At 59.7% G+C, this 25014-nt stretch overlaps 2 protein-coding genes across 4 annotated transcripts in view; one reads left to right on the forward strand and one right to left on the reverse strand.

The window, feature by feature from the left end:
- Positions 1-5935: 5935 nt before the first annotated feature.
- Positions 5936-14922, forward strand: SLC22A12 (solute carrier family 22 member 12). Of its 3 annotated transcripts, none has more exons than XM_047072372.1 (10): positions 5936-6337; positions 6986-7089; positions 7496-7650; positions 7726-7894; positions 12026-12149; positions 12318-12433; positions 13129-13343; positions 13784-13892; positions 14128-14331; positions 14859-14922. In XM_047072372.1, exons 1-10 carry the CDS (start codon positions 5936-5938, stop codon positions 14920-14922), a joined length of 1662 nt encoding a protein of 553 aa, XP_046928328.1. The 3 variants fall into 3 exon arrangements, with proteins under 3 accessions (XP_046928328.1, XP_046928329.1, XP_046928330.1); XM_047072373.1 differs by having other exon boundaries at positions 7496-7548; XM_047072374.1 differs by lacking the exons at positions 7496-7650; positions 7726-7894.
- Positions 14923-20053: 5131 nt separating this feature from the next.
- The window catches only part of NRXN2 (neurexin 2), a 78614-nt gene continuing 73653 nt past the window's right edge, over positions 20054-25014 (reverse strand). Inside the window, exon 18 of the mRNA XM_047071840.1 lies at positions 20054-21067. Coding sequence (XP_046927796.1) covers positions 20181-21067 — 887 coding nt within the window. The 3' untranslated portion in view covers positions 20054-20180. The remainder of the gene's footprint in view (positions 21068-25014) is intronic.

Genomic DNA, 25014 nt, shown 5'->3' on the forward strand with positions numbered 1-25014 from the left:
ATGAAAGTAAAGCTAAAATCTGGTCCAGTGGGACGGGAGGCTGAGACGGCAGCACAGAAAAGAAAAGGGATCTTTTTCCTGGTCCCCGGTGAGGGGGCCAGTGTGGGGGGAGGGTGGTTGACAGGGACTGAGGAGGGGGTCCCCTAGGGAGGTGCTGAGCTAGGAGACGGGGACCCTGGCGCTCAGGGAGAAGAGGACAGGAGGGAAAGGCCGCTCATCGGAGGGGAGCGGGGCCCCCGTGAGAGGGACAGGGGCGCCGAGGCTGGGACGCTTGCCATGGAGTTTTCAGTGGCTTCCCAGCATTCTCCTCTGCTACCCTCCAGCCTTCGGCCAACCTCAGGAGTTGGAAACATAGCGGGGGCGCCGGGGTGGCTCAGCCACTTGAGCCACTGGCTCTTGGTTTCAGCCCAGGTCACGATCTCACGGTGTGAGAGTTCGAGCCCCGAGTCGGGCGTTTGGCTGATAGCATGGAGCCTGCTTGGGATGCTCTCTGCCCGCGCTCTCTCTCTTCCCCTCCCTCGCGCCTCAAAATAAATAAATAGAGTCGAAAGCATAGCTGCTGGGGCTGGACGGACCTGGGTTGGAGTCCCGATTCTGCCACAGAGTACCTGGGTGGCCTAGACTCACCTCTCTGAGCCTCAGTTTCCACATCTGTAAAAATGGATGTAAGACTGGAATACCGAATTGGAAGGGTTGTGCGAAGGATTAAACGAGTTAACGCAGGGAGAGAACGTAGGACCGTGTGCGACACATAGTAAAGACTCAGCGACCATCGGGTGTCATCCCCACAAGCGACATCGTCATGGAACGCCGAGGCGTCTCTCAGCTGTGCTGGGGGGAGTTCTGAGTTGAGCCCGTGGCCACATTTGGGGCACATCTTGCTGGCGACGAGGAGGAGAGGGGCCGCTGTGTTTGTCCAGCAAGGAAAGCTCCAGCCTTTCAGAACTGCCCAGGATAGCATTTTGGAACAAGTTAACACAAGCCAGAGACCGGATCCTCAGACGTTCTGGAGAAGCTGGAACTCTAAGCACCGCCGTGTGCGCTGGGGGGGGGTCTCTGGAGAAGGTGAGGACCCTCTGAGAACCACGACTTCTTGTCCTGGAAACGACCCTGTGAGGTTGGGGGCGGGGGGGGGGGGTCCATGATGCTCTTTCCCCAGGTGGCGAACTAGAAGCTCATCAAGCCAAGTCCACGGAGACCGCGTGGCCCCTGCCCTGCCCTGCCCTGGGCTCTGATCTGCACGCCCGTTCCCGTTCTAGGCACTTTCCTAGACACGATGACTCAGACCCGGCCCTTAGGAGGCATGTAACCCGTTATCTGACAGACAGAAAAGCTCGAGACCACGGCAGGGGCAGGGCTATCACGGAGCTGTGCAGGGGCAGGAGGGGAGAAGCTTGGAGGGAGGCGTGGGCTCGGGCTGGTGGGGTTGGTGGCAGTGGCTCTTGGACAGAAGAACCAGCAAACAAGGGAAGAGAGGGTGCGGGGCATTTCTGGAACGAGGCGTGTTCAGTGGGGACCGGGCCCAGGCCACGTGAAAGAGGCAGCTAAGCGAGGGCTCTGATGATGGGGGTGGGGGTGGGGGGGGGAGGGCTCCAGGTGGCTTGGCCTTGGCTCTGAAGCACCAGGGTATCAGCGAAGGCTTTGGGCAAAGGGGACAAGCTGGAGGCTAGCAGACATCCTCAAAGGGACCGACCCAGAGTGTTGTCCCGGGATAGCCACCCTGTCTTAAAGAATCCAGCCCGTGGAGGCGAGGGAAGGGAAGAAGCTTGAGAGTGGAGGCTCAGAGGCCACATGAAAACGAAACTCTGGGGACCCCGGAGGCATGAGCAAACCCAGCGGGTTCTGGCTGCCGCCTCCTCCTCCAGCCGCCCGCCTGGATTCGGCCTGGGGAATTTAGCCGCCTGGGGAATTTGCTGAGTCACTGACGGTTAGCAGTCCTGCCTGCCCTTTCTCCTGCCTGGCCTGGGACCAGAGGCAGCTGCTGTCACCACAGGACATCGGGGGTTGGGAGGAATCGCAAAAAAAAAAAAAACCTGCCAAGCCATCCGGCCAGAAAGATGTCCACACCGCATCCCCGGGTCCAAGAAAAAAACCCACGTCGGCGAACAGCTTTGGCCGGTGCCCGTTTGCGGACCGTCCGCAGGCTACTGACGCCTGAAACTCACCAAGGCGGGCTCGGGGCACGACAAGCCTTCCCGCGACACCACCCCCCCTCTGTCTTCTGCCCAGTTGCCGCGCCCTCCGCTCTGTGACCCTCTCTTCGCCCACCGCCGTGATCTAAACCACCCATTTTTGTTGGATGCTCCTCTTGGGCCCCCAAAAATGGGAGACCGAGGGCTCCATTTGAAACCTCATCTTTCTGCTGTGAAAGGTCGCTCCCCAGGTGAGCTCCCCGGTCCTGGACTCGAAGTGCCTCTCAGCCCTAATGACATCAAGGGGCCGACCCACCCACCCAGCGACATAGTCTTCAGTCTGCTTCCCTTTTTTATCGGGCAGAAGATCTTGGGCTGAGATGGAAATCAAAGGATTCCTATGTTCTAAATTTAGCGCTGTTTGTCTTTGGAAACGCTTTTCTTTCTCTCTGGGTACATAGTTTCATTTAAGCTGTGGGGGGAAGGCCTTGTCGAAAGTTCCTCCCAGGCTCGGAACACCAGCCTCCAATCTGACCAATCTCTGGCCACGGAGCTCCTTTTTAGTCCTCTCGAATACCTTGTTAAGTTGCAGTGGCGACAAACGGTACACGTTCCCGGCGCCATCGACCCGCTCCAGGGATGTGAGAGGTGCTCCACAGACAGTGTGCAAAGGGTACCGCCCTCCCAAGACCCAGAGCCACTCCCAAAGATGGCCAAAAGACAGAGGTCTTAGACACGTGCCCCGAGAGCTGGCACCAGACGCGGGGGACCCTAGCTGCAAAGGGGGTGCAACCCACACTTCTGTCCCACCATGTTTTGGGGCTCCCGGCCCGATGGTTGAGCTGTCTGCCTGTGCAAGAACCGATAACCCGCATGCCCCTCCCTTGTAGACGGGAAGTGAGGCCAAGTGCTCAGCACAGGAGACTGGACAAGTCTCTTGTCCAACAAGAAGGCCATAGCTGTCCCTGGGAGGGGAAGGCTCCACAACCGACGGGAATTCACGAGAGTCTGGATTTAGAAAGGAAGGGACAGTGTGAAATTTTACGTTCCTTTTCAACAGGGCTCTGCAGAGATCCGGGAGAGCTGACTCTGGTAAGAATCCTTACCCTATGGAGGCTTCTGGAAGTCTTCCCAGGGCCCCCTGCAGTCTGTAGCCATGGTCCCCGGGCAGGAAGTGGCACCACCTGGGGCCTAGGAAGGTGTTCCAACGGGCCCCCACGCTTGGGTGGTGGGATTAAAGAAGCCCTTGAAGGGGCCCCTGCGTGGCTCAGTCGGTTAAGCGTCCGACTTCGGCTCAGGTCATGACCTGGCGGTTTGTGAGTTCGAGCCTCGCGTCGGGCTCTGTGGTGACACCTCGGAGCCTGGAGCCTGCTTCGGATTCTGCGTCTCCCTCTCTCTCTGCCCCTCCCCTGCTCACGCTCTGTCTCTCAAAAACAAATGTTAAAAAAATTTTTAAGAAGAGGAACAAGGACACAGAGTGTGGGGAGAAGAGAAGGGGCCAGCAAAGGAGACAGAAGCGTGTGGGGAGAGTGGCGGCCCAGAGGGAGAAGGGCCAGCGGCTGAGATGGCTCAAGTAAGAGGAGCCCTGAAAATGTCACCGAACGCAGCCGCAGCAGGGTCACTGGGGACCAGGGCGTGACAGGGACAAAAACTTGATGGGAATCAATCCAAAAAAGAAGGAGGAACTGGAGGCGAATGGCAATAATGCTTTTGGGGTCTTGTACCTAAAGAGTAGCAGGAAAAGAGGTGGGGGCCAAAGACAGGCATTAAAAGGGAGGGGGCTTTTCTGAGGATAGGAGGGAGAGTGGCAGATGGGGGGGGTGGTTAACTGTTAATTTCTTTTTTTAAGCAACCTCTACCCCCAACGTGGGGCTCAAACTCACGAGGCCGAGATCAAGAGTCACATACTCCTCCGACGGAGCCAGGCAGGCGCCCCGGAAAATGGCGTATTCGTACATTGGTGGGAACTATCCGGTCGGGAGGGGAAGGCAGTTGCCAAAGAGGCTTTGAGCAGGTGGAGAGGTGGGCCGCAGGGCGCACGGCGAGGGGGGCAGGATGAGTGCGAGCGCGTGGGCCATCGGGCTGGCACGAGGAAAGGCAGGATGCGGGGCCACCGAGGCGGGTGGGAGGATGAGACCGCTGGCTTCTCCTGACTTCTGTTTCTTTAGTGAAATAAGGAGAAAGGGCATCTTTTTGCCAGAGGGTGGAGGAGGAAGGAGATATCTGAACAGAGGAGGCGGCACAAAACGCAAGACTCTGGAAGTATTTACACCAAGCATCAACAGTGGTGATCACCAGTTGGTGAGTTTAGGAGGGATCTTTGCTTTCTTCGCACCTGTCAATACGTTCTGAAACTTTTGAAAGGCATGTACGTTAATTTTATAATCAAAAGAAACAGAAGCTGCTTTTTTTTTTTTTAATGTTTATGTATTTTTGAGAGAGAGACAGAGAGGCAGAGTATGAGCGGGAGAGGGGCAGAGAGAGAAGGAGACACGGAATCCGAAGCAGGCTCCAGGCTCCGAGCTGTCAGCACAGAGCCCGACGCGGGGCTCGAACTCACCAACTGTGAGATCGCGACCTGAGCCGAAGTCGGGACGCTTCACCGGCTGAGCCACCCAGGCGCCCCTGAGAAGCTGCCTTTAAAACCAGCGGGAGCAAGTCTTTACGGAGGCTGCATTAGCTGTCCAAACCCGTGCTGGTCCCAAAGATGCTCCAAAGAAGGGTTCCTGCCCCCCGGCAACTGGCTGGACATGAGACCAGTTGGACAATAATGAGAGGGTGCAGGCCAGATGGGGCTCTACTACTAACTTAGGGCCCAGGAGGGAGGCAAGAATAAGCAAGCAGAGCTCCCTGGAGGAGAAGGCCCTTGTGGTACGTTCAGGATGTGGCATTCCAGGCTGGGAGCACGAGCAAGGCTAGGAGCCCACGGAGCTGGCACAGGGCGTGCTCGGGGTGGGGGGCACAGAGGCCAGTGGATGGGCAGGGGGAGAGTGGGCGAGACAAAAGGCAATGGGGAGGGAGTTACCCCTAAAATGGGTGGCCTCGTGCCCCAAAGCACAGAAGAAACGGTTAGGTCACTGTCATTGTTCCCACACATCATACACACGTGTCTGGTGACGTTGGGGAGACCTTGCGAGGGCTCGGAGAGGGTGACAGCAGAAGCAGCTTGGGCGCATCAATGGCAGCAGATGACGGGGGGGTGCTGGGCCACACAGGCTGGGAGGTGTGGGTTCAGATGGCTGCCCATAACTTGGGACACACACACACACACACACACACAGGTCTCAGCAGCTCACAGGATGTCGCTCTAGCTCCTGCCAGTCCCAGGATCAGTAAAGTCCCTGCCCTTTGAGGCAGGCAGGGGTGTGGAGGGCAGGCAGCAGCCTACGTCACAGTTGGGTTAAACTTCAACCAAGCCTTAACGCCTATTCCGTAAGGGTCACCTGGTCAGTGTTTTATTCCAGTCTGGGTGACTTCAGTCTCCACTTTCCCCGCTTCCTTTACTCAGCTCCTCCTGGAGGTCCAGGGCCAGCTACGTCTCCGGAAGGATGCTGGTGGCTCAGGGGTCACACCTAGCAACCCCTGGTCCGAGTCGGAGGCACCCTGAGTGACATTTGCTGGGCGGGCGCCCGGAGAGTCCTGGCCCAGGGGGAGCGAAGCCGGAGGCCACTGCCATGCTCCAGGCTTCTCAGCTGACAAAGCGGGTGCTGCTGTGGGGGAAGCAGGTGGCCGGCCTTGGCCCCTTTGCCCTGGGCCAGCTTCTGTGAAGTGGGCACCTCCCCTGGGCCCCCTCGGCGGGCTCCATGGCGTTTTCTGAGCTCCTGGACCAAGTGGGCGGCCTGGGCAGGTTCCAGGTTCTCCAGATGGTGGCTCTGGTGGTCCCTATCATGTGGCTGACCACTCAGAGCATGATGGAGAACTTCTCGGCCGCCGTGCCCAACCACCGCTGCTGGGTGCCCCTCCTGGACAACAGCACCGCCCAGGCCGGTGTCCCCGGGGCCCTGGGCCCCAAGGACCTCCTGACCGTCTCCATCCCCCCGGGCCCCAACAACGAGCCCCACCGCTGTCGCCGCTTCCGCCAACCCCAGTGGCAGCTCCTGGACCCCAACGGCACGGCCACCAACTGGAGCGAGGCCGCCACGGAGCCGTGCGTGGACGGCTGGGTCTACGACCGCAGCACCTTCACCTCCACCATCGTGGCCAAGGTAAGGGCCTCCCCTGACACCCTCCCCAAGTCCTGGCACTTTAGAGGCCGAGGGCAGAGCTCACACTTGACTGGACTCAGCACGGCCCAGTCCTGGGAGGGACCTGCCCTCTGCAAGCCTCCTCACCCGCCACCGGTGCCCTCCTCCCGCACCTGCCCTACAGGGGAGTGGGCGGCAGGACCCAGCCTACAGACAGACACTGGCCCCTGGCTCGTGGAAGAGTGGGTGCTGCCCCTGACCGCCAGGCCAGCCCCGCTGCTGCTGATTAGCTGTGACACAGGCAGCTCCCTCCACCGTGACCCCAGTTCTCAGACCCCGGGGGGGAGGCATCAGGCAAACGCGGGCGAGTGGGAGGGGCCCCCCCACCCCGGCCAGGGGAAGGGGCCTCTCTCTAGAAGGGAGCGGCCCCGGGGGAATCGGGAGGTGACGCCAACTCCGGCTGGCGTTGCAAACCGGGTGAGGCAGGGGAGAGATGAGGCCAGAGAGAACTTGACCCTGGACCAGAGGGTGATGTGGGGAGGCTTAGCCCTGCCCCACCACCCTAGAGGTCACCGGGCCATCCACCCACACCTGGTTCCCTCAGGCCTTCCCATCCTACGCCTCCACCCCTGCTTGTCCGGGCTCAGCTCCCCACTCCTCTCCCGCCAGTGGGACCTTGTGTGCGACTCCCACGCCCTGAAGCCCATGGCCCAGTCCATCTACCTGTCGGGGATCCTGGTGGGAGCTGCCGTGTTTGGCCAAGTCTCCGACAGGTGAGTACCCCCCCCCCCCCCAGTTCTAGAAGCCCCTTTTCCCTCACGCCTCTGTGCTCCCATCTCCGTGTGTCTCTCCCCTGATGCTTTCCGGCTCTGCCACTGAGGAAGCCCTGTACGCGCTCTAGGCCTTTGTTTCTGGGGTTGTAGAGGGTCGTCACTCCTACAAAACACTTACCGCTAAAATCTGCCTAAAACCGCTAAAAGCTGTTGCTGAGCGCTCCTGCTGACGGGGAGCTCGTTCTCTGCCCGGGGCCGCCACCTGGGCCTACAAGCCTTTCGTGGGCGGGGGTGGATAACTCGGATCTGGACCCAAGAGTCACCGTGACCTCTGCTCAGACCCCCATGGCCGGTGCCGTGGCGCCCCGTGGACCCGGCCACCGCCTGCCCGTTTGTGTGCCCGCAGGTTTGGGCGCAGGCTGGTGCTGACCTGGAACTACCTTCAGATGGCCGTGTCGGGCACGGCGGCCGCCTTCGCCCCCACCTTCCCGGTGTACTGCCTGTTTCGCTTCCTGGTGGCCTTGGCCGTGGCGGGCGTCATGATGAACACTTGCACTCTCCGTAGGTCACCTGACCCGGGCCAGGCGAGGGAGGCTCGTGTGGGCTCCCAGGCTGACCCTTGCGGTCTCCTTGCAGTGATGGAGTGGACGTCCACGCGTGCCCGAGCCTTGGTGATGACTTTGAACTCCCTGGGCTTCAGCTTCGGCCAGGTCCTGATGGCCACAGTGGCCTACGGTGTGCGTGACTGGGCCCTGCTGCAGCTGGTGGTCTCCGCCCCCTTCTTCCTCTGCTTTGTGTATTCCTGGTGGGTGCCGTCCCCCCGCCTCAGAGAAGGCCCTGCCTACCCTCCACCCTGGGGGCAGGGACCAGGGGTGCAGGAGGCCAAGGGAGCCCAGCCGGAGGGGAGCCACGGGCCCGGCACAGCTGGCGGCCACAGGCCCACGGTGCTCACCCACCCCGGCCTGGGGCTCCGGCGCCGGAGACGCTTCTCCCTTCCTTGTTCCTCCCGGTGCCTCCTCCCCCTGCACTCATCCTCCCCCCTCCCCTCTTCCTTCCCATCATCTCTAGGCCTTTTCCCTCTTGACTCCTTGCTTGCCTTGGCATGTGTGCCTCTGGGCACATTTTCTGAGCCGAGGCACTAGGCCAGGCTGAGGGGTGAGACACAAATACAACACACACACACACCGCTCCTAGGACACAGCCCCAGTCAGCCTTATGTACTGACATTTTACTAAAGAGCAGGGACCAAGACCCAGTGGTCAGAGGGGACCCCCAGCCCCCCACACAGGGCTGACATATTAGAGAAGTTAGGAAGTGTCTGTGCTGCCCTGAAATAAATCAGGCATGGCTCTTGCCAAACTTCCGGGACATAGTAGGTGTATGGGAAATATTTGTTGGATGGATATCTGGATAGATGGATGGGTGGGTGGATGGATGGATGGATGGATAGATAGATGATATAGATAGATGATAGATAGATAGATAGATAGGTAGGTAGGTAGATAGATAGATGATAGATATGATAGATATAATGGATGGATGGATGGATCGATCGATGGATGAATGGATGGATGGATAGATGGATGGATGGATGGATGATATAGATAGATGATAGATAGATAGATAGATAGATAGATAGATAGATAGATAATAGATATGATGGATATAATGGATGGATGGATGGATGGATGGATGAATGGATGGATGATATAGATAGATGATAAATAGATAGATAGATAGATAGATATGATAGATATAATGGATGGATGGATGGATGGATCGATCGATGGATGAATGGATGGATGGATAGATAGATCGATGGATGGATGGATGATATAGATAGATGATAGATAGATAGATAGATAGATAGATATGATAGATATAATGGATGGATGGATGGATGGATGGATCGATCGATGGATGAATGGATGGATGGATGGATGGATGAATGGATGGATGATATAGATAGATGATAGATAGATAGATAGATAGATAGATATGATAGATATAATGGATGGATGGATGGATGGATGGATGGATCAATCGATCGATGGATGAATGGATGGATGGATGGATGAATGGATGGATGATATAGATAGATGATAGATAGATAGATAGATAGATAGATAGATAGATAGATATGATAGATATAATGGATGGATGGATGGATCGATCGATCGATGGATGAATGGATGGATGGATGGATGGATGAATGGATGATATAGATAGATGATAGATAGATAGATATGATAGATATAATGGATGGATGGATGGATCGATTGATCGATGGATGAATGGATGGATGGATGGATGATATAGATAGATGATAGGTAGATAGATAGATGATAGATGATAGATATGATATAATGGATGGATGGATGTATGGATGGATGGATGGATCGATGGATGGATGGATGGATGATATAGATAGATGATAAATAAATAGATAGATAGATAGATAGATAGATAATAGATATGATAGATATAATGGATGGATGGATGGATCGATCGATCAATGGATGAATGGATGGATGGATGGATGATATAGATAGATGATAAATAGATAGATAGATTATAGATATGATAGATATAACGGATGGATAGATGGATGGATGGATGGGTGGGTGGATGGATAATCTATCTAGGTAGATAGATAATAGATAGCAGGTAATAATAGACAATAGATAATAGGTGGTGGGCAAGAAATGAGCTGAGCTGAGCTGAACAGGTGGCTGGAGGGGTAAGTGGATGAATGGATGTCCTTTGGGACAGGGCTGAGCCCGGCTCATTCACACACAGACCCAGCAACTCTGGGTTTTTGGTTGGCCATCGTGGCCCCTGCAGAAAGAAGTCCGGCAGAAGCCCAGGGGAGGACGGGGCACTGGCACCGGGAGGAGGGCTGACTTCACAGATCTCTCCAAACCCCACTGATTGGAGCAGACACGCTCTTAAAATGGAGCCCTGAGCAGCTAATTTGCAGTCACTCTGCAGAGCAGGAGACAGTCTCGCTTCCTGCACTGGCTCTGAGAGGAAGCCATTCCAGCTGACGGGTGGCTTTCCGGGATGGCCGTTTGACCCCCGGGACCAACGGAGCGGAGGCTGGAGGGTAGAGGGCAAGGGTCAACGGTGCAGATTCCGGGGCCTCCTTCCTGGCTCTCCGAGGCTGACGCTGGCTCACGGGGGAGAGCCTCACTCTTCCTGACAGACGTGCCCACCCAGGTGCCGTGCACGTGCCCACAATCGTGCGTCACCCACCACGTCATGACTTCGGCAAACAGCTACCGGGTGCCCACCAGGGGCAGGGCACTGGCTGATGCGGGGCCGACGACAGCGAAACAGGCGCACTGCCCCGCGGGGAGCTGGCAAGACACCCCACACGTGATGGCTTGACGAATAAGAGGGGGACCATCTGAGGGCGGGAGCCCATGGCCCGCGAACTCCCACCAGCTTCTCTGCTTCTCTTCAAAACCCATTTCTCTCCATGACGGGTTGTCTGCCTGTGCCGGCCCCACCCCCCTCCCCGTCTCCTCGAACCCCCCCGACCACCAGGCTTCACCCACGACGGCCCTGGCGCCCCGGCTCTGCCCCCACTGTTCTTGGCCCCTGAATCGGAGGAGGGGTGCCCTCTCCCAGGCGACCTAACCTGTGTCCCCTGTGCCACATGCTGCAAACCCTGAATCCCCTCTCCAGACCTGCCCCTCCCCAGACTCCAGCCTCCCGTTTCCAACCCTCCGTGTGACATCGCCATGACTGATGTCTCGGATTCACAAACGTGAACATCTTCTCGCACCTGCTCTTTCCCAAGGCTTCCCCAGCAAGGGTGGGGGGGATAGCAGCCCCCATCCGCCGGGTCCCAGAGTTAGAGACACCACGTCACCTCCCTGTCCCTCACTGACCTCCCCGCCCCACCCTAAGTCCAGCAGGTCACTGGATCTTGTCAACTCTACCTCGAAAGTATGCCTTGAGCCCCCCTTCTCTCCCCTGTTCTAACCCGGGAGGACCCTCGGGCCCCGTGCATGCGGAGCAGGTGACCCCACGCCTGGCTGCTACTCCCAGGGGAAAGCGTGCCTGGCTGGGGGGCCTGCCCGAGCAGAGGCCTGGAGACAGGAGCCAGGGTGGAATGGTGGGCGTGACTGGGGCCTCGGTGGGCTGGGCCAGCGCAAGGGATCTGGGCCGATGTCGAGGGGTGTGGGGGCAAGGTTAGGGTTAGGAGCTGGGCCCTGGCATCGGGGTGTGGAGCCGGGATGCGTGGGGCCAGCTGGCATCCAGGAGACAGCAAGTGTTGTCCTGACGTGGGCGACCGGGCCGCAGGCGAGACAAGGGCAGGGGGGCGGGTCAGGCACAAGCGGTGCTGCTGGTGGTGACAGGACTTGGTGGCTTCCTGGGTGCAGGTGGAGGGGGCTGGCGACGCCAGGACCAAAGACCCTGCCCCAGGCCTGAGCCGCCGGTTGGGTGGGAAGCTGGGGAGGAGCCAACTCAGGCAGGAAGGCGCAGCCTCGGGGGTGAACAGGAAGGCCACGGATGTGACATCGGGCAGGTGCCTGGCCTCCCTGGTGAGAGGTGGGGGACCCCAGTGGGCTTGCGGCTTGTGGCGGGCTTGCAAGACTACAGTCCTCACTGCAGACAGGCTCACCCAGGCCTGGTTCCCGGGGGGGGGGGCGGGGGGTGGCCAGGGAAGAGCCACAGGGTCGGGAGGGAGGCCGGAAGGGGAGGATATGGACTCCCAACCCCAGTCCGAGGAAGAGAAGGAAAAAGGCAGAAAAGGTGGCCTGCGGGGGAAGGAGGGCGTCAGGTGGTGTGGCGTCCCTGAGCCTGGGGCCTATGGGCACCAGTGAGGCCACCCCCCTGGGCAGAGGGAGACAGAAGGGCAGTAAGGCTCACGCAGCCTGGGGCCACAGGCCGCACCCACCCATCCTCCGCCCTTGACCCCCTGCAGGTGGCTGGCGGAGTCTGCCCGATGGCTCCTCATCAAGGGCAAGCTGGAGCAGGGCCTGCGGGAGCTACAGAAGGTGGCTGCCATCAACGGGAAGAGGGCAGCGGAGGACACACTGACTGCAGAGGTGAGGCGGGGCGGGGCGGGGCGCTCCCCCAGGGCTCGGCCCTCAGACCCTCTCCCTGCCCCTGCACAGGCCCCTGGGAGGGTGAGGGTCTCAAGGAGGAGGACCTGCCCGGTGCTCCCAATGCTGACAGTGACTCCCCTCCCGCCCCGCCCCACCCCATCCCTGCAGGCCTTGCTGTCAGCCATGCGGGAGGAGCTGAGTGCGAGCCAGGCTCCTGCCAGCCCGGCTGCCCTGCTTTGCACACCCGGACTGGGCCTCCGGACCTGTGTCTCCACTCTGTGCTGGTAGAGGCCCCTTCACCCACCCGGGGCCCCAGCCTCTGCCTCGGGCCTGCCTTGGGCAGCCGGGAACCTGGGGTCAGGCCCTGACTGGCATCCAGGCAGGGGACCTCTACGGACTCTCCTCTTGCTCCCGCCTCCAGGACCAGGCCTGAAGCATTCCATACCCCACCCCCCCACTCCCCTGCTAGTAGTCAGGCTCCCAAAGGGAGAAGCCAAGGCCAGGTGGGGTCAGGCTGGGGAGAGGGGATGGCAGAGACCCCTAAGGAGAAAGATTCACAGCAAAGGCGCTGGGAGAGCTGAGCTGCCCAGCAGGCCGAGGAGGCCATTCGAGAATAAGCCAGGCGAGAAGGCACACCCAACCCAGTATTATCAGAGCCCAGGGAGCCAGTCTCACCCAGCAAGGACACAGGACAGGACACGGGACGCCCAGAGGGAGGGAGGAAGGCAAACCCTGGCCTCTCCCCCACCCCACCCCACCCCCTGCACCTCCAGCCCCTCACCAGCGACTCCCATTGGCCAAACCTACCTAGGGGGTGGCACTGGGGGAGGGGGGAGGCCTGGGGCCAGGTGGTGCACAGAGACCAGCCCTCCACTATGCAGAGCCTGCAGGGGGAGGCTGGAGGCGGGTCTGAGGACCGACCAGCAAAGGAGCAGCCCCCGCCCCAGCCTGACCCCACCCGCCCCGCCCCGCCCCGCAGGTTCGCCTTCGGCTTCACCTTCTATGGCCTGGCCCTAGATCTGCAGGCCCTCGGCAGCGACATCTTCCTGCTCCAGGTCCTCATTGGGGTCGTGGACATCCCGGCCAAGATCGGCACCCTGCTGCTGCTGAACCGCCTGGGCCGCAGGTCCACTCAGGTGGCGTCCCTGGTGCTGGCGGGGCTCTGCGTCTTGGCCAATATGCTGGTGCCCCACGGTGAGCGGCCAGAGGCTTCCCTACCTCGGGGGGCTGAGCCAGGGACAGGGGCCCCTGCCCCCTCCTCAGAGGGTGCTGGTCTAGAGCAGGGGCCCAGTGGGGAAGGAGGCTGCTGGGGCATCTGGGACAGATGGTGACGCCCGCCCCAGGCAGCAGGAACAGGGATGGAGTGGAGGGGGTGGCGTCATGCAGGGGGAGGGGAGGGAGCAGGGGGCCAAGGAGGACTCCCAGGGTCTGGCTCAGGGTTATCGGGTTGGGCAGCAGTTTGCGGGGCAGCGAACGGAACCACGGTGTCACCTAGGATGTGGTGCGTGTGTGCGTTGTGGGGGACACCCAGAGGGAGGGGAGTCATAGACATTTGGGAGGTCAGGGAGAAGTCCGGCCCCCATCTGACCTCGGAGCCCCGCCACCAACCTCGCTACCCCCTTCCCTGTCCACAGAGTTGGGGGCCCTGCGTTCATCCCTGGCCGTGCTGGGGCTCGGGGGCCTGGGGGCCGCCTTCACCTGCGTCAGCATCTACACTGGTGAGCTCTTCCCCACCGTGCTCAGGTGAGGCTACGCCCAGGCCCAAAGAAGGGGTCACCCTGGGCTGCGAGGGCAGGGTGGGGGTGGCCTTCCCCAGCCCCGGATGTTCCCGCCGCCATCCCCCTCCCATGTGGTCTCAGGGCTGAGCAGGTGCATTCCGCTCCCCCCCCCCCCCGCCCGCCTGAACCACTGTGCCTCCCTGGACAGAGTGGGGCTGGGCCGGGCTGGGAGGCCCTCACGGGTGTTTCTGGGACTGCAGGATGACAGCGGTGGGCCTGGGCCAGATGGCAGCCCGCGCGGGAGCTATCCTGGGGCCTCTGGTGCGGCTGCTGGGTGCGCATGGCCGCTCACTGCCGCTGCTGGTCTACGGGGCGGTGCCGGTGCTGAGCGGCTTGGCTGCATTGTTGCTGCCCGAGACACAGAGCCTGCCGCTGCCCGACACGGTTCAAGATGTGCAGAACCAGTGAGTGAGCTCGGCCCGGGGCCCGCCCTCTCCGTTTCCCCCCTGCCCCCTGCCCCCACCCCGTCACTGGGCAGAGAGAGAAGCAGAGGCACAGAAAGGGACGGGATTGGCCCAGAGTCAAACAGCACATCTTTGGGAGAGCGGAGACCAAGGGCCGGGGCTCCTGGCTGACAGTGTGGAATTGTCTCCTGCTCTGGGCCGGAGGCTGGGCCACCCTCGGGGCCACCTTCAGAGGCGTCGAGGGGAAGGGAGAGTGTAGTCGTTTGTTAAGAAGGACGGGCCGAGGGTGTGATGGGCGTTGCTGGGGGAGGAGGGGTGCTCACCGGCCCCAAATTCTACCACGAAAGCCCCTAGATGGCTGGCAGGCTGTCACTGCCCCCCCCCCACTTCCCAGCACGTGCCCATTCCTGGGCCCCCAAGAGCAGGGCAGTGGTACCTCCTGAGACCTCAGGAGGGACCGAGTTCAGGGGTCAGAGGTCACTCTGCACGCACGAGCCACACCCCTCTTGTCTTTCATGTCTGAACAGGGCAATGATGAAAGCGACACGCAGCCCCCCGGGGCGCACTGTCCTGAAATCCACACACTTTTAAGCTCCCGGGCATTCTGCAATGGGACATTGGGAGAAGCACCCTCTCTCCTTCAGAGAAGGCAGGACGACAAAGGCCACCATCTCCAGAGGGTCCAGGGGCGGCCCCGGGCACCCCACCGGACCCTCCCTTGTGACTTCGAAAAGGATCAAGGACCAGCAGGACCCTGTCTACCCCGTGCTCCCCTCCTCGCTGCTCACGGCCCCCAGCTGTCCACTGTTCCCCCCCTCCCCCCCCCGCAGCCCTCCCCCCCCACCGAGCTTAGAGGCCACCATCATCCAAGGTCAAAACGTCCCAAACTCATCGCACTACCCCGAGATCTCCACACAAGTCTCACTCCTCAGTTGTACCCAAAGGGCAGCTCTGGCCCCCGGTCACCCCTCTGCACACTCCAGCCACGGGACCAATCCTGCCTCTCCCCTTCTCTACCTACCAAACTCCTCTTCGGCTTTCCAGACTCAGGGCAACCGCCTCCTTCCAGGGGTGCAGCCCGAGGCCATAGTGAAACCCTTACCCACGGCCACGCACCTGTCTCCCACCCTGCCAGCTATGAGTTCCCAGAGGGTTGGAGTGGTCCCCTTGCCCCCTGATCCGACCCGGCCCCCACACAAAGCCTGGCAGGAGGGGCGCTGGGGGGGAGGCGACAAAAGAGTGAATAAAGGATCAAATGACTGCCCCTCCCTGACTCCAGTGAAGAGCCACAGGTGGGGGTGGGGCAGAGGAGAGTTCTGGGGAGCTCCTCTGGGGGCTGGCCCTTTCCCAGGCCAGCCTATCTGCCCTTTCCTGCCTGTGTTGTGGGCTAGGCACCGTCCTGGGCATCTCATGGCATCATCTCATCTCTTCCCGAGCCCTTCGAGGAAGATGCCCCATTTTACAGATGGGAAAGTAAGGCTTGGAGAAACCGATTGCCCATGACGGGCAGCTAGGAGGGACCGAATCAAGAGTCAGGCCCAGATCTCCAGAGCCCAACCTTGGCTACGACCCCCCCCAGCCTGCCCTCAGGCCTCGAGACCTTTGGGAGACAGAAGCACTCCCTGGCCTGGTCTTGTCAGCATAGCCTCGGGCCTCTTTAGGGGGGGGGATCGTGTCTTTTAGCTTTCTGCCTGTGGCCACCCCTCAGTGAAGAATCCCCCCCTCCCCACACACAAAGACAAAGGGGACAGGGGTGGGGATCATGTTTGTTAAGATGCCCAAAGGCAAGGTTGTCCCAGCCTGCCCTGAACTTTCCGTCCTGTCTGCCTGCTGCCCAGCTGAGCCCCAGCTACTTCCTTACCATTGCTCAGCATTCTTGGGACCCGCTGGTGTCCAGAAGCTTCCAGAAGAGAGAACCCAGGACTGGTGAGAGATGGCTCCTCCTCCCCGCTAGGGTATCCTCCAGTTCACCAAGTGGTCAGAGCTGTCCCTCTGCCCACGTTCAGAGCAGCCTTGCTCCTGGCCCTTCCAGGCGGTCACGGTCTTCTAGGACCCAGGGCCGACCTGCTTCCAACATGTCTCCCCTCACTCAACAGGATCTGGAAGTTGGGAGGGTCCAGGACCCGGCCCCTCTGGGGCAGCTGGGGGTGAGCGTCATCCCCGTGGCAGAGTGGGTGCCCTGCAAAGGGAGAGGGGTCTCCCCTCACAGTGGTCCCAGGCCTGCCTTCTAGATGGATGCTCCACTCAAGCGGTCTTCACTTGGGAGCCCCCAATTTACTGCTCACCACAGGGAGCACCTACCCCCCCGAGGCTGCAGGGACACCTGCAAGGGAAGAGCCCAGGAAACCGGGTGTGGGAAGGAAATGGTCAACAGTCTCACAGTCTCATTCACCCCATGGAAGTAGAGGCCTCTAGCAGTGGGGACAGGAAAGTGGCTTCGGACCCACTTTGGCCATCCTCCTGTCTCCAGCCAGGCCTGCAGCTCTCCCAGAAGGGTGTGTGGGGAGGGCAACGCAGGCTCCTTCAGCTCCATATCCGCCTCCAGGAAAGGGATGTCCTTCCAGAAGAGTGCCAGGACTGGCTGACCTTGTGTTCCCTCCACCGGGGGTTTGGGTGGTAGGGCAGGTCTTCAAGGTCAAAGGGATCAGCTAGACTCCACTTCGAGCTTCTTCCCCAGCTCGGTCCTTGCTCCTCCCCAGGTGGAATCTCCTGGCACATCCCTGATAGAACCAACTGTCAATGAGCGAGGTGCCTGGAATTTCAGTCACCCCCAGATGCTGTTTGGACACTCCTGAGGGTCAATGCCAGTCCAGCCAGACTCCAAAGGACCTCAGCTCAGGCCCAGGTGATAGGTTCAACATCAGATGCCCAGACGAAGGAGCTGAGACTGAAGTGACCATATCTTACAGACAGGTAAACTGAGTCAACGGTAGATTGACTCACAACCAACCCCTTGAGTGGCAAGGAGCTCTTAGTCTCCTTACAAAGAGAAGAAAACACCCAGTCCTACACCCCCATGGCAATGAGCAGGACTGGGACCCATCCTTCCAACTCCTCCACTGTCCCTCTTTCTGGCCCCCTACTCTGACAGACTGTTCAGGGCCATTCTAGAAATTTCTAGAATAAGAATGAATTTCTAGAAATTCTGGAATAGAAATTTAGAATTTCTGGAATAGACAAATAGAATTTCTAGAAATTTCTGGAAGAAGAACGTTCCCTTCTTGACACCAAGGAACTCCTGCCTGCCTCTCTTGGTTTTCTTTGGCCAGTGACGATGGGGCGGGGGAACCTGAGATAAATTTCCATCCCTCGGACAAACAGAACAGCAGCGGAAGACGTGGGCGCAAGGCCACGGCCAGCACAGGGACAGGATGTCCTGGCCAGACCACCCCAAGTCAGGGCCTCCCCGCAGGCTTCCACAGGGGGTTACAGCTGACCTCAGGCTCCTAGGCTGTGAGCAGCTGGGCAGAAGCAGGGCCCATGCCTCCCCCCAGGTGGTTGGTTCAGGAGGGCAAGGAGAGGCCTGGTCTAAGGAAATCCACAGCAGCTACTGGAGAACCCGCTCCCCCACCAGTGATAGGACTCTGGGGCAGGGCTCTCAAAGGCCCCTGGGGGCACACCCCAGGGTAAGGAGGATCCTGAAACAAAAAAGCTTCATCCCAGGATGGAAGGAAGGACGAGGAGGTGAGGCTCCTGTGGACACCAAGCCCAAAGACCTGGCAGATGTCCATGGACCAGACCTGCGAACTGGAAAATGCCGCAAGAATGGGCTGGCCAGCAACAGAGCCACCTGTGGATGGGAGCTTGGGGAGCAGCTTCAAGTGGCCCAGGGCGATGGCGAGCCAAGGGCACAAGAAAGCAGAACCAAGAGACGGGAGCAAGATCCACCAAGCAGAAAGTGGAGGAGACCTGAGTGACAGAAGCACGGCTGAGTCAGGGCTCACGTGCCCAGCGGCATGGCGATCCCAAACTGCCACCTGGGAGAGGAAGACCATCCACCCTCCTCTCTCCTGAGGACGCTGGCACCTAACCCTCACCTAAGAGTTTCAAATCCAGACCCGTCTCTCCGCGTGTTTGGGACCGTGAGCTTGTTCAGTGTCTCCATGAAGGAGCAAACGCCCTAGGATGAAGCTCTGCTTCTACCTACAGCTGCAGGAGGTGCCCACAGTCAGCCGGCGAGCAGCGTAGACTGGGGCAGTGTAGACCGGGCCCCGGGAGGGGGTGGGTAGGCGGGGCGGCAGAGATTAGGTCCCAAATCCCTAGAGATGCAGAAAAAGCAGAGACCCTGGAGTTGGGCGGAACTGGGGGCAAATGTGCACTCAGCCACTGGAGCCCTGGCCACCCAGGAACACCACCACCTTCCCCAAGGGCTGTAGCAAGACCCCAGCAGCCCCCAGAGGCGTGGGCCCGATGTGGCCACTAGGGGGCAACACGATGCTCTTGCCTCTGGTGATCTGATCACCTCCAGAGCTTCGGTGGGTGGGCTCAGCCAAGACCACAGACCAGCTGCTTACCTGGCCCGATCCTGGGGCCAGGAGGGACATGGGGGTGAGACAAAGACAAGCCGCTCCCCAGGAGCCCAAAGCTATGCTCGGCCCAAATCTTTGGAGACTACTTACCAGCTCTCATGGGCCGCAATTCGGGCCCAGACCCCAGGCCAGAGCCAGGACCAATGTCCCAACGGTACCCACCCAGAAAAAAACTGCACAGGACCGTTGGATTTGGAAAGTTTTTGTTTTCTTTTCCCACACATTTCCGGGGTTGGGGTGTTTTCCAAGACTCAGACACATTTGTTAACAAAGAGAGAAAAAAAACTGGGGGAGCAGGGAGCCCGTGGGCAGAGAAGTGACCCCAGCAGTCAGCGGGCGATGCCTCGCTCTCTCTCTTCCCTGGTGCCCGCGCCCAACGGGTGCCACAGGCCGCTGCTCGCGGTATCTAGATTATTTGTCTTTAATATATATCTGCATTTGCCTTTCCCCTCCCACCCGCCCCCCACCCCTGCTCCTCCAGCAGCTTCCCCATCAATGCACGTCGCCCGGCGGCACACGACAGAACAGGCCTTCGGCGGCCCGAGCCCCTTCCCTGGGCGGCACCAGGCAAGCGCCTCCTCCTGGTGGGCGGAGTCGGGGCGCTCGGGGCAACTCCCACTGCCCCGCCCCGCCCCGCCCCCCCCACGCTGGGCCGCTCGGCCCACCCGCCCGCCCTTCTCCCACCGACTCTGGAAACCCAAGGGTAGGAAAGGAAGGGAGAAACCAGACACACGAGAAAAGAAGTGGAGAGAGGGAGGGTGGGGACCGAGAGACACGGCAAGCCTGGGACGGGGGCCGGAGGGCTTGGGAGGAGAAGGAAGGCAGGAGGGACAGAGGGCAGAAGAAAAATTGCGGGAAATTAAACAGGACGAGGAGTGGACACTTTACAAAACCCCCAGCCTTCCTTCCCGCCCAACCCCACCAAAATAAAACTACCCCCCCCTTAAAAAAATAAATCAACCCAGGGCTGTGAGCACGTGCCCTGCCCGGCAGGCGCAGGGCTGAGAGGGACAGACAGCCCCCGGGACTGACGGTGCCGCCGCACCCGACGGCAGGAGGAAGGGGACGAGCACGGGGTTTCCTTTTCTGTTTTTCTTTTTTCCTTCTTTCTTTTTTTCTTTCTTTCTTCCCTCTTTTTCTTTTCTTTCTTTTTTTTTTCCTTTTTTTTTTTTTTTTTTTTTTTTTGCGTTTCCTCTTCGTGAGAGAAGTCTGAGGCAGCCAGGGAGCGGGTCCCCAGAGCCCCCGGCGGGGAGAGGGCCGCACCCGCCTCCCGGGGCCGTCCCGGGAGGGGCAGCTGGCAGTGGGGCGCGGTGCCGGGGCTCACACGTAGTACTCCTTGTCTTTGTTCTTCTTGGCCTTGCTGGGCGTCTTGGGAGCGGCCGGGGCCTTCTCTTTGACCACTGCCCCATTGCTCTGGGCCGAGTTACTGATGTAGTTCCGGCTCTGGTCCACCTGGTAGGAGCCCTCGTCGCGGTTGCGGTACTTGTACATGGCGTAGAGGAGGATGAGGATGCAGAGCGCCGCGGCCGCCACGATGCCCACCACCATGCCCGTGGTGCTGCTGGACTCCCGGATCACCTCCACCGCGCCGGGCGGGCCCCGCTCCCCGGGCCCCGTGGGGTTGGCTGTGGGCAGATGGGGGAAGCCGGGGGCGGAGGTCACGCCCGGGCGCAGGGGCGGGGGCCTCCGCGGCTCGAAGGACGTGGGGGCCCCAGGCCCCAGGGGCGGGTTCTCCAGCAAGGGCTGCAGCGGGTCTCGGTGGTTCATTTTGCCCGCGGGCAGGTTGGGGGCCGGGGCGGAGGGGGCCAGCAGCACCCCGGGGGCGCCCGTGGCCCCATCTGTCCTGAGGTGGGGCCGGGGAGCGGGTTTGCGGGGTGAGAGGAGGGTGGTGCGGTCCGTGACCAGGGGAAAGGTGGTGTAAAAGTCCTCGTCGTCCGTGGGGGGGAGGCTGGAGTCAAAGACCTCCCCGGACGCAAAGCCCGAGGCCTCGATGGGCTCTTCGCAGTCGCTGTCGTCCTGCTCGGCCTGGCACGGGCCCCCGGCGGGCGGGCGGCGGGCCGCGGGTGGGGGCAAGGTGTCTTGGGTGGCGCCCACGCCCGTGAGGAAGGGATAGAAGGTGGGGGGTGGGGGCACGAAGGGGGATCGGGTGGCCACGGGAGGGGGGTCTAAGGAGTCCTCCGTGATAATGGGCAATATTAACTCTCCTCCTAGAACAAGAGAGAGAAGAGAGAAGAGAGGGTGTCAGCGAGGGCCCAGGGCGCAGGCGGCTGGCACAGAGAGAGAAACAACAGCCTCACACACCCAAATCGGTTCCAATTGGCTTTGGCGGAGACTAGAGCGGGCTGGGCCCGCCCGCCAGCCTGCCGGCGCGCTGCGCTTTAAGCGGGCAGCGGCTCGGAAGCCCTGGGCACCCCACGCACGGGCTCTGCGGCTCACTGGGTTTTGGTCTTTTGTTTGTCTTAAGAAACCAAAAGGAACAGAAAGGAAAGGAAATCGAAAAGAAACGGAAAAAAAAAAACTCTACTGGTTTAAGGCTTAAAAACAGATACAAGAGCAGCATTTAAACAAACCTAACAACAATATCTTTTAGGGTTTTTTTTTTTTCTAGATTTTTCTCTTTTTTTGCTTTTGTTTTTTTTTTTTTTCTTTTGTTTTTTAAAAAAGAAGATAGCATACCACGGAATTCAGGCAACTTACATCAACAAATAGGCCGTGTGATTTTAGCATGAAGAAAAAAATTACAAACAGAGCTGTGTAAGCGGGTTCTCCCGGAAAAAATAAGAAAAAACAACTTTTCCGTACCACGTTTTCTGTCTATCTGTTTGGCATCTCCCTCCCTCGCTCTTCTCTCCCTCTGGACATCTTGCTTCCTCCTGTACGCTCTCTCGCCTCCCTCACTTGTGCCCTCTCCCCCTCGTTAAACACAAAGCTAAGATCTGCACAGTGCGGGCTCGCTTGGGGAAACTGTTACCACCACTTGGTGACAGCATGGGAGGAAGGAGGGAGCAGTGGGAAGGAGGGCTTGGGGGAAAGGGAGGTACTGGCAGCTATGGAGGAATCGATACATGGGTGAGAGGACTTGGGGGGGATGGTCATGGGAAGCAGCTTTGAAGGTCAATTGCAGGCTGGCCATGGGAAGAGGAGAAAACTGAGGTGGGAGGTGACAAAGTCCATGAGAAAGAGTGGGCAAGGAGGAGACAGGCTGGGGGAGGGTCTTGTCCCATAGGACTCTGGGAGAGGGTGTGAGAAGCCCTGTGGAGGCAGGGAGGTGGGAAGGCGGGGGGGGTAGGGAAGAAGGAGGGAGGGAGGGAGGTGGACAGGAACACACGACTCCTGCGCTAACCCTAATTCCCCAACGTGCTCTTTCTTCACCCTCCACCTCTGACCCCCACTGGCTTCCCCCCTCCCCCTCCCCAGAACCCCCATGGGCCGCCAGGACCTGACCAGGGCTGGACTGCCTCTGGCCCTCTTATTATTCTTAAAACAATAATAAAACAACGGAAAGAAGAAGAAAGCAAAAAAAGAAAAGAAAATACATACACAGCCATCTGGGAAGGAAGCACTTGCTAATATAGGGCCCGGGGAGGGGGGGGACTAGTCGGGAAGGTTGGGGGGCCGTGATTAGGTCTCCTCCCTTTCTCCCTTAGGTCTCTTAACTGTGGTACCCTGGGCATAAACTGCAATTCCCATCAGCCCCAAAGGGTGAGAACTACAACTCCCATTAGCCCTTGGAGCCGGGGGGGGGGCACAGACTACAATTCCCATCAGACCCGGGGTCAACAACTTGACAAGCCCCATCAGCCCACTGCCCCTCTGGCAAATACTGCATCCCACTGGTGTGGGGTAGATCCAGCTGGAGTCTAGGTCTGGGAGCGCTCTCTCCTCTTAGAGGGACACCTCTGGGCCTGGTTGGGGCTGGAGATTTCCTCTCTAGCTCGCCCTACACCCAAGCCCTGCCCCCATCTGAGTGCTTCTCCCTGGTCTCTGCAGGGCGTGGTTTTCACAGATCGGGCCCTAAGCCCCCTATCCCCTCCAGAGGAAGCACCCCGGGGGCTCCACTCCCAGGCCCTGCCTGCCCCACTGCAGCCACGCCCGGCCATGTGCCACTGCCACATCTTGGCGTCTCTTCTCCTGCTCCCTGCCCCCTAAGCCTCTGTGTCTGTTGATCCTTCTGATCCCAAGCTCCGGCAAAATCTGGCAGAGCTGTCCTTGGCCACCCTAGCCTGCCACAGCCAAGATCTTGCCATTGAACTCGTAGCCTTGCCTAGCTCCCCGGGCTGCTCCTCCCACCAGGCTCCCAACTCCCCCTGGGCCAGGGCTCACCTGCACCCCACATTGTGAAGCCCCAGGGCACCTGGCCCTCCAGGGGCTCAGCCACACTGAAAAACTGAGCCCAAAGCAGACAAGCATGTTCTGTGGAGCTGGGACCGTCCAAAGTTAGCTTTTTATGGAAGAGGATGCTGAGGCCCGGGGTGGGGAGGACTTCCCAAGGTCACTCGGTGTCTGCATCAGGCAAGGTGAACAAATGGACTCTCCAGTCCTTTCTGTGGCGCTCAGAGACCAGGAAAGGGTCAAGTTCTCACAAGGAGCCTGGAAAGGCCTGATTCATCCTCCCCATGCCTGCAGTAATCTGTTTGACTCTTGGCTTGTTAACCTGGGAGGCCGCAGACCTGTTCTGTCATTAATTACTGTGTGACCACGGACAAGATTCTGTCACGTTCTGGGCCTCCTCATCTGTCAAGCTCTCAGCTTCCTCATCTATAAAATTAGGGCATTGGGCTCCAGGCCCAGGGTGAGGCCAAGGTCTGGCTCTTGTGGACCTCCTGCCTATGGATGAATAATTGATCTCCCCATCCCCTCCTGAGCCCTGGACCCACCATGGATGGCCCAGCACCCTGGTCCCTGGGTAAAGGGCACATTCAGCTCCCAGCTCTTAGGGGGAGGCTGGCAGCCTGTGTCCCGTCACGGCACAGTTCCTCTCCCTGCTGGGCCACACCACCGGCCCTCTTCCTGACCTTTGCCTTCCGTTCCGAACACCTCGCCCCTGCTAATATTTCACTCGTGCTTCGAGTCCGGCCAAATACCTCCTCTCCCAAGAAGGCCTCTGGTTTGGGCTCACTGCTAGGGAAGGTTCAAGGCCCATCTATCTCCCTAGCACCCAGCACTGGGCCTGGTGCGGGGGGCTCATCGTGTTTTGACCAAGGGAAGGGGAGGAATACTCACCAGGCATTTCCTCTGGGCCCGGCCAGGCTAGGTATCTGGGGATGGGGTGGGAGCCCCTCACGGGTCAGAACAACTGGGTTTTGAACACCCTTCCTCCCCTGACCCACACAGAGCAGCACCGCTGAGTTCGGCCTGACCCAGCTCTCACCCATCACCATCTCTACCTTTGATGCTGGATGGGGCCACCGGTTGCAGGGGTTAATCAGGCCGGTCAGGGCACAGACCTTGTCTCTCTACCCTCTCACCCCCAGATAGACTAGGGGTGGGGGAGGAGGGCCTCAGGCCTTGGACCACAGACAAATCCTGCCCAGCCTGAGCCCTCTGCAACCTTTTGTCCCAACTCACTGGTTCTTTAGGACCTTGGGGCACACAGGCCCCCCAAGGTCCCCCTGTGCAGCGTCTCCCAGGCTCCAGAGCCCTCCCAGGCCTGGTCACCTTGACTCTTGCCCCTGCCCTTCAACCCCAGCTGTGTCCTGCCTCCATATCTGGGTCTCAGCCCCGTCCCTGTGTCCCCCAGCTTCTCTGGGAGCTTTCCTTGGGCCCTTCTCTGTCCAAGGCTTTGACGGTGTCTCCTGAGGGTGTCCCGCTCTCACCCACATCCTCCACACCACCACAACTGCCCCTCGGTGCCCCCTTCTCATGGCCCTGCACCCCAGCCTCCGTCTCCTCACCCCACAGCCCCTGCTGTCCCCACAAGATAACACGCTGTCAAGACCCCACACTGTCTTCCTTCCCCCACATTCGATCAAAGCCGAACTGACTCTGTGGCAGGCAAGCCGCATGTAACATAGGGCACTGGGTTTCCCTGGGGTCGTTCATTCACTGGTCCAGGGTCCAGCAAGCTTGTCCTGGCGAGGAGTTAGCAGGCTCTGGAGGAAGGGAGGACCCCTCAGAGACTCCTCACTGTGAAAGTCCAACCAGGGGCTCCCCT

The sequence above is a fragment of the Lynx rufus genome, unplaced genomic scaffold (genome assembly GCF_022079265.1).
Source record: "Lynx rufus isolate CCGP_SWC_20201006 ecotype Redwood Valley unplaced genomic scaffold, mLynRuf1.p SCAF_9, whole genome shotgun sequence".
NCBI classification, from domain to species: domain Eukaryota; kingdom Metazoa; phylum Chordata; class Mammalia; order Carnivora; family Felidae; genus Lynx; species Lynx rufus.